A 9,002-nucleotide genomic window follows, 5' to 3' on the forward strand; every position below is an offset into this window, starting at 1 on the left:
CAGCCGTAGCCTCAGGGTTGGCTGTGATAGCCCTGTGAGCGGTAGCTCGTTCCTTTAACTTAACGCGCACCTCAGTGTTCATCCAGGGCTTTTGAACGCTAAAGCAGTAAATCTTCACTGTGGGGATGACGTCGGCGATGCATTTGTTGATGACGGAGGTGGTTAGCTCGTCGATGCTATCGGCGGAGTTCCAGTCAGCACTAGCAAAGCAGTCCTGCAGCATAGCTTCTGGTTCGGTAGGCCCTTCTTCTACAGAGCACGTCACAGGTACTCCCTGTTTGAGCTTTTGTTTGTGGGTTGAGTAACGGTGGTCTTTATCGCCCCTAGTGGCYCACCACATTCACACACACACACACAGCCTTTAGAATCCCTTACCATTAGACGCAGTGAAATCGATGGCCACAGTGAAATTGATCTGGGTCCTGAAAGGAGGATATAGAAGAGAGAGTGAAAAATCAACAAGAGAAGTACAGGTAACCACACCTACAAGACAAACTCCATTACACGCCACCAGATAAATATACGCAAAGCACAAACTAAAGATTTTTTTCTCTGGACACACACACAGACACACACACGTGCACAAGCACACGCATGCACACACACAGACACACAGAATGTAAATTTAATACATGGGAATTGTTGCTAATTGCACTGTAGTCACGATCATATTTAAGTGACCCTGGTAATTAATTCACTTATATCAGTGTGGTGTGTGTGTGTGTGTGTGTGTGGTGTGTGTGTTGTGTGTGTGGTGTGTGTGTGTGTGTGTGTGTGTGTGTTGTGTGTGTGTGTGGGTGTGTGTGTGTGTGTGTGTGTGTGTGTGTGTGTGTGTGTGTGTGGTGTGTGTGTGTGTGTGTGTGTGTGGACTGAAAATTCTTATTCTTATTCCCTTTAGGAAGAGGAGCAGGGGCGAGAGGTGCATGACATCCTCGACATTGAGCTGAATAACAAGCAATTAGACTGCTGGAGCACTTAAGAGCAACATAACCATAATCCAATTTTCCGACTGATGAAATGCTCTTTAGCCGCAACGCTAATGTATGAGTGAGAATGAGACAACTCCAGACAACCTCGTTAGAGATCAATCCAGAAAGAAAACAACAATAAGAAAGAGTCAAATATATAATATTCATATTTCGGGATCGAGGGAGGGATGGAAAGAGGGATGGACAGATTTGGGATTTTATTTGGATCCCTATTAGCTGTTGCAAAAGCAGCAGCTACTCTCCCTGGGGTCCACACAAAACATGAAACAAGAACAGACAAGAACAGCTCAAGGACAGAGCTACATACATTTAAAATAAATATAGAAATGAAAAAGGTGCTATGCTGACAAAACACTTAGGAGAAACATATTACTTTACATAGACATCCACGTTATTTAGGTCAGATAGGGGAGGTGTTGTTTTATTAGTTTTTTAAGCTGATTTTGTTGTTTGATTGAGAAATTTGAGATAGAAGGGCATTTCACGTAACCATGGGTCTATACAATATTGTGTGTTGCCTTAAATTTGTTTAGAATTGGGGACTGTGAAGAGACCAATGGTAGCATGTCTGGTGGGGTATGTACGTCTGTCAGAACTGTATGTTATATTATTCAAGATGTGATAAAACCAGAGCCGGCTCAGGACTTGTTTGGTCGAATGTGGTGTTAAAAAAGCAGGGCATCTCTCTATCACAGACAGACCTCTTCCCATCTTTACAACATTTGAACCAATATGTCTTGACTATGACCATTTACAATCTAATGTAACACCAAGACGTTTAGTTTCCTTAACTTGATCAACAGCCACATCATTCATTACCAGATTCAGCTGAGGTCTAGAACTTWGGGAATGATTTGTACTAAATACAATGCTTTTAGTTTTAGATACTGTATGTTCAGGTCTAGTTAATTACTAGCAACCCATTCCAAAARTGACTGCAACTCTTTGTTTAGGGTTGCAGTGATTTTACTAGATGTGGTTGCTGACGTGTATAATCTTGAAACATCAGCGTACATAGACACGCATGCTTTGTTTAAGGCTAGTGGTAGATCGTTGGTAAAAATAGAGACCAAGACAGCTGCCTTGCGGAACACCACACTTTACATATTTTACATTAGAGAACTTTCCAGCAGCTTTTTCTTGCAGTTAATGACCAAAAGCGCCCCTTTGGCCTCATGAGTGGAATGTTATTAATAAATATTTTTTTTTTTTTAGGACTAAAATCCAGTATTTCTATGTCYAATATTTTTTTWAATATTTCAGTCTTCTGTGATGTATATAAAGTACAATATTGGGATGCAAACTCAAAATTGAATACCTTTCAACTCTACATTTGACATGCTACTGGTGTCTGGATCTAGCCACTATATTATGGTCCCTACGTGGTCACTACAGAGTTAGAAATGGAGGGAGGAGAGATGTGARGGTCAAACCTCTAGGATCCAGGTATTCATTAATAGTTATGAGGAGCCGAGCTCCCCTGACAACACCTTCCCTGGGCAAACCAGACTGAATACTGAGCTCTGCATTGCTTAATTTCTCTTATCAGTCTGGTTAACCAGGCTAGATTTGTCAGATCTCCCTCCCTCCCCAGCTGTGTGTGTGTGTGTGTGGCCATGTGTGTGAGAATAGGTAAAGGTCAGTGTGTGTAATCAGAGTGAGAGAAAGGAGGWAGCAGGGGAGCTCCTCTCAGTCTCTTTTCATAAAAGTGACCCCGTGTCCAATAAGTYCTCTGACATTGGTTCTGACAGAGARCCTATGTCCAGTAAGAAGCTCTGGCATTGGGGTTAACATAGAAATCTACACCCTTTCTTCCTGCCTGACTGACTAACTGTACATACAACCTTGCCTTCCATTCTTCAGTCTGTATTCTCTGTAATATACAATACATTTGCATTCAGTGCTACCATTCCTTGGAGTGTTCTCTTTACYACGTAGAGAGGTAGCCCGGGTGCAGTGTGTGTGTGGGTGTGTTCCTAAGTACTGTTTGAGGTGTTTTCAAACTATTCCCAGTAGTTGCACTAGACTGGCTGCATCTGCTGCAGTTTCTTCTTTTGATTGGAGCTGGCACTTAATCAATTTACTGTCGGCATRTCCTTCGTACACAACACCCACTACCAATACCCTAGATCACTCCGCAGTGCACAGGCTCACTTGCTTACGCACAAACTTTTTTGCTGTTGTATTTTCCTCTTTATTGAAATAGAATGTCACGAATGAAAGGGTTGCGGCAAGGGGGAAGATAAATACACACATGAAGGCACAGGCGGGGTGTGCCTTGGCCCCATGCCGCAAGGGCCAATGTGTGGTCCCAAGTCAGCCGTGCTACCACTAGACTCTGGACGATATTTCAAAATGAATTGTAAAACCCATTTCTGACACATTGCCCTGCCCAGTCAGTATAGATCCAGGTCAATATTCAATGCACTTTGCTCTATCTATAGTCCTTCCTTTCAGTCGCCCTGAATTTAACCCAACCTTTTTTCCCTTCGCCCATTCCTTCCCAGTCATCTCGTATCTCAAAACGTTTCTCCTCTCTGTCAAGATGTGGCTGATGTAGTTTAAACCATTTCCCTCCTAAGAGGGGCCATAAACCATAACCAGAAAGTGAGAGATATAGGGCCATTTATCCTCTCACCTCATTACCCCCCTGTCCTTTATTGTGATCCTGAATGGAACGGGCCATTGCAGTCGATGTGAATGAATGAATGAGAGAACATATGTTTCCCATGACAATAAAGCCCTTTGAATTGTATTGAGAGAAAGGGAGAGAGAGAGAGAGAGAGAGAGAGAGAGAGAGAGAGAGAGATAACCTTTTTATGAAGTTAAGGGCTTTTTATCCCAAGTGTCTGCGTTGGCTTGATGGTCCTAAACGGTCCCTGATGGTCCTAAGTGGTTTCTAGAGGATTGGTCATAGCCAGGGGGAACATCCTGATCTATCTGACGAAGGCCTCAATAAGCTTTCAATAAGTCTCATTTTCATCAGCTGAATATCTTTTCATAGATAGTTGGTTTTTCCTAGACCCATCCTGTTTTTCGTCTTTGCATTTGTCTCAACTTTCATTCCCCAGAGAATAGAGGTCAGGTAATGTTTGATCTTGTAGAGTAGAAGTGTCATTATTCTTGTTAGAGCCCTCCAGCTGGGGGGGGGGCTACCGACTGTCAACACACCAAAGCTGAAGGGTGTCAGTGAGCTCTGTCACAGTTGTCAAATCTGCTACATCTGAAAAGCCCCGAAACCTCTGAAATGTCACCTCTCTCCTTGTGACGGATGTTGTGATCATTGTCCTCGAGCATTGTCCTCGATGACTTGAAGGGACACTTCACCACCATAATAAAGTCGATACCGCCAACGTGTGTAGCCATCTGTTATTTAGAAACTAGGCTGTTTAGATATGGGATTTATGCCAGGCTGTGTATTGCTATAAGGATATTATTTGTGGGTTATTAACATCTATTTACTGTACATATGTATGTACGTACAGTATATATGGCCTAGAATGTATGTCTTAAAGAAAGGAAATCATTAATGCTTGGAATAATTCCTGTCAGGGATAAGCGCTGAGAGATGTACGATGCTGTGGATGTGCATAAAAGTACACTACATAACCAAAAGTATGTGGACACCTGCTCGTCGAACATCGGATTTCAAAATCATGGGTATTCATATGGAGTTGGTCCCCCCCTTTGCTGCTATAACAGCCTCCACTCTCTCGGAAGGCTTTCCACTGGATGTTGGAACATTGCTGCAGGGGGGACTTGCTTCCATTCAGCCACAAGAGCATTAGTGAGGTCGGGCACTGATGTTGGGCGATTAGGCCTAGCTTGCAGTCGGCGTTCCAATTCATCCCAAAGGTGTGTGATTGGGTTGAGGTTAGGGCTCTGTGCAGGCCAGTCAAGTTCTTCCACACCGATCTCGACAAACCATTTCTGTATGGACCTCGCTTTGTGCACGGGAGCATTGTCATGATGAAACAGGAAAGGGCCTTCCCAAAACTGTTGCCACCAAGTTGGAAGCACAAAATCGTCTAGAGTCATTATACACTGTAGTGTTAAGATTTCCCTTCACTCTGACTAAMMGGCCCGAACCATGAAAAACAGCCTCAGACCATTATACCTCCTCCACCAAACTTTACAGTTGGCACTATGCATTCGGGCAGGTAGCGTTCTCCTGGCATCCGCKAAACCCAGATTCGTCTGTCGGACTGTGTAATTCAACACTCCAGAGAACGCGTTTCCACTGCTCCAGAGTCCAATGGCGGAGAGTTTTACACCACCAGCCGATGCTTGGCATTGCACAAGGTGATCTTAGGCTTGTGTGCGGCTGCTCATCCATGGAAACCCATTTCATGAAGCTCCCAACTAATAGTTATTGTGCTGACGTTGAGTCCAGGGGCAGTTTGGAACTCGGTAGTGAGTGTTGCAGCCGAGGACAGACGATTTATATGCACAATGCGCTTCAGCATTCGGTGGTCCTGTTCTGTGAGTTTGTGAGGCCTACCACTTCACGGCTGAGCCATTGTTGTTCCTAGACGTTTCCACTTCACAATAACAGCACTTACATTTGACCAGGGCAGCTCTAGCAGGGCAGTAATTTGACGAACTAACTGGAAAGGTGGCATCCTATGACGGTGCCACATTGAAGTCACTGAACTCTTCAGTAAGGCCATTCTACTGCCAATGTTTGTCTATGGAGATTGCATGGCGGTGTGCTCGATTGCATAATCAATTCAAATGTTATTGGTCACATACATATGGTTAGCAGATGTTAAGACGAGTGTAGCGAAACGCTTGTATAAACCTGTCAGCAACGGGTGTGGCTGAAATAGCCGAATCCACACATTTGAAGAGGTGTCCACATACTTTTGTTTAAATTGTGTATATRACAGAGTGTGGGGTGTGTATGTGTTTGTGTTGTATGTGGTGTGTGTGTTCCCTTCTCCTCCCACTCACCCTCCCTTGATGTAATCCAGGAAGGTGCACTCTGATTCCACTGAAAAGGAGAGGAGGGTCACCTGGGAGAGAAAGCACAAACAGAAACATGAGACCTCAGTACCCATTCACATCCAGACCTCTCAATACACACACACACACACGCGCACGCACACGCATGCACACACGCACGCACGCACGCACGCACGCACACACACACACTCCCTAGTCCCCACATAGACCAGCAGCATATGTTGACTCAGACGGAGCCACGCCACCCAATAGCCCATCACCCTCCTCATCCTGAAACAAGACGTGGGATGTGGCGGGGTGCAACCTACTCTCATCACAGACACATACTGTAGATGATTGATGAGTTCATTACTACACTCTCTGAAACCACGGGGGAGAGGGGAGAAAGAGGGGAAGCGGGAGACAGATAGATAGAACAACATTAAGCGAGAGAGAGAGGATGGGATGCGTATGTACAGCTCCATCTGGGTTTATATGAGAGAGAGAGAGAGAGAGAGAGAGAGAGAGAGAGAGAGAGAGAGAGAGAGAGAGAGAGAGAGAGAGAGAGAGAGAGAGAGAGAGAGAGAGAGAGAGAGAGAGAGCGAGCGCAGATGGGAACGTGGGATCTGGGCCCTGTAATCAGTCTTCGTAGCGAGCCAATATCACATTAGCCGCCGCGTGCTATGAGATGCTAACTCCACTACTCCCACTCTCTGATCTCTCCTGGGGTGTGAGGGGAGACGTTCATATTCTTCCTTCCATCCTTTCTTTCTTTATTCCTTTCTTCCTCTCTTCCGTCTCCTTCCTCCCACGTTTCTCTGCTGTTGTCATTGTTCAAGTACCTCTCTCACCCTCGCTTGTTCGATCGCTTCGCTAACTTTACTTTACCTACTCACCCCTCCTCCCTCGACAGCCTCCCTCCATCTGTCAATGTTACGAAACAACGTACAGTACACTAGCTAGTTAGCTGGCTCTAAGAACTCACCGCTCTGCTCTGCGTGTTTCTCTGACAGAGATGGGCACTATTGTCTAATGTCTTTAGACAGCTGAAGCGGACAGACATGTGTGTTCTTCATCTTTCACTTTCACAAGTTTTAATTAGCAGGAAGGCGAGAGAAGAGGAGATACCAGTTAATGAGCAAAACCTGCGTTGACAATCACCGTCTATGGTTGGTAGTGCTGCTCCTTTCAACAGAGCCCAGATAACCATCAGAGAAAACCATCATAATTACCAGAAGAAGAAAGTGCAGAGGAGGCGAGTGAGGAGTGAGGGAGAGAGAAAGGGGGAGGGAGGGATGGATAGTAGCGAAGGATGACAGCAACGCTCATAATGTCTAGGCTATAATCACCGTTCCAGAGTTCCCATATTTCTTTTTCTTCATTTTCTTTTTGATATTCACCACCTAAGAGAAGAAACYAAATGACCAAATTAGAGAGGAAAGAATACGCAATTATGTTACGTTAAGGAGAGATTTAGAGGATGGTGGACATGGAGGGAATTCTCCTCAGAGCAGGGGGCTTTTAGGAAGGGAAAAAAACAAGTAATTATGTAAGAAAGGAGGCAGCGATGAGAAGTGTAGTACCATACATCTCCTGTAGGGGAAAGGCTGTTTCTCTGAAAGAGAGAGAGGGTGTGATACATGTTTCATGTTCCATTAGTCAACTGTCAAATGTATACATACTGTATTTTTCCAAGAAGCCTCTTTGTCTAATTCTCTCAATCTATTTTCTCTATCTCTCTGCTCCTCCCTTCCTCTTTCTCTCTCCTATCTCTTTTCCCCATCTTTCTCTCTCTCTTCCTATCTCTTTTCCCCATCATCTTTCTTCTCTCTCTCCCAATCTCCCCTCACACCTCTCTTTCCATCTCTCTCCTCTCCTCTCCCCCTCTCTCTTCCCCATCTCTCTCTCTCTCCCCCTCTCTCTCTCCTCCTCACATATACACACCCTTCCTCCATCTCTGCTTCCCTTTTTTCTCTCTCTCTCCCTCCTCTCTCTCTCTCCACCCCACCCCCTCCTGCACCCCCGCCCACCCCTCTCTCCGTCTGTTCCCTGTCCATCTCTGTTCCTCCCTAATTAAGTTCTGTAACCAACATAATGAGAGGGTGTGTAGGAGGGAGGGWCACCATAGAGGCATTCTAATGGATAGAAGCATTACCTYGGTTCAAATACTATTTGAAATKATTTAAAATACTTTAGCTGGGTTTGATTGGGCTTGCCTGGCWCAATGGAACCAATAGAATAATTGCAAAAGTCAAAACCCCGCCCATCTGGCACTCCAGGCAGACTAGAGGAAAAGTTTGAAGTATTTAAAATGATTTCAAAAGTATTTGAACCCAGGTCTGACTGATGGAAGGCAGGACTGGAAGATGGGGCTGGAGAAAGGGCCAGATCCACACTATTGACAGGCTGGATGTGGGAGGAAGACTGATGGTAGGGAACTGACTGTCGGCGCATGAACAAACAGAGGAGAGGCACACATGCTGCATGTCTAATGGAGGTGTAGTGGAGATGGTTCGGTGAACCATACTTGAGTGATGTGTAACCGTGACTGAGAACTGAGGACTCGCATTAGCTCCCCATTGCAAGGAGCAAGATGTTTTATCCAGAAGTAGGTCTACTGTAATCTGAGTCTGGGAAACTAGCCCTAGATTACATCAAACCACAGATCCAAGACAACATTAGTCCTTTGACAATTAGGGAGAGAGAGTGATGAGCAGAAGATTCACTGGAGGTTTCGGTGCCAAAGTAAGAATCAAAGTCGAAAGAAAAATCCCTCTCTCGTTTGTGCTTCCAAAGACAAAAGCTGCCTGGTCTCATTAAGGTCCCCTGTAGCGCCAAGGGGCCTGGAAGTGACAGACAGTGACAGGCCCTAATCTAATCTAGGGAAGACAATCTGGTTGACACGCAGGCAGCAAAGAGACCTGCTGATGCTGAAACTAAAGGACCTTTCTGTCACTGTTCCTGTCCCACTGCCAGGTAATACTAATGGTGAACACCATGTACAGAAGCAAGGTGATGTCTAAAAGATGGGCCGGCGAGTGTGAGTGTGAGTGTGTGTGTGTGTGTGTG

The 9,002-nt window shown here is 45.1% G+C and overlaps 1 protein-coding gene and 1 long non-coding RNA gene across 4 annotated transcripts in view; one reads left to right on the forward strand and one right to left on the reverse strand.

Moving 5' to 3' along the window:
* LOC139028355 (uncharacterized) overlaps nucleotides 1-9,002 on the forward strand; it is a 53,377-nt gene that overhangs the window by 30,869 nt on the left and 13,506 nt on the right. The window lies entirely within an intron of this gene.
* LOC111969697 (copine-5) overlaps nucleotides 1-9,002 on the reverse strand; it is a 210,439-nt gene that overhangs the window by 24,185 nt on the left and 177,252 nt on the right. For all 3 annotated transcript variants that reach the window (XM_023995881.2, XM_023995882.3, XM_023995880.3), the window contains 3 exons: nucleotides 7,283-7,336; nucleotides 5,943-6,004; nucleotides 376-422 (listed from right to left, as the gene is read on the reverse strand). In XM_023995881.2, the coding sequence (XP_023851649.1) occupies nucleotides 376-422; nucleotides 5,943-6,004; nucleotides 7,283-7,336 (163 nt within the window). The remainder of the gene's footprint in view (nucleotides 1-375; nucleotides 423-5,942; nucleotides 6,005-7,282; nucleotides 7,337-9,002) is intronic.

The sequence above is a fragment of the Salvelinus sp. IW2-2015 genome, linkage group LG11 (assembly GCF_002910315.2).
Source record: "Salvelinus sp. IW2-2015 linkage group LG11, ASM291031v2, whole genome shotgun sequence".
In the NCBI taxonomy this organism is placed as follows: Eukaryota; Metazoa; Chordata; class Actinopteri; order Salmoniformes; family Salmonidae; genus Salvelinus; species Salvelinus sp. IW2-2015.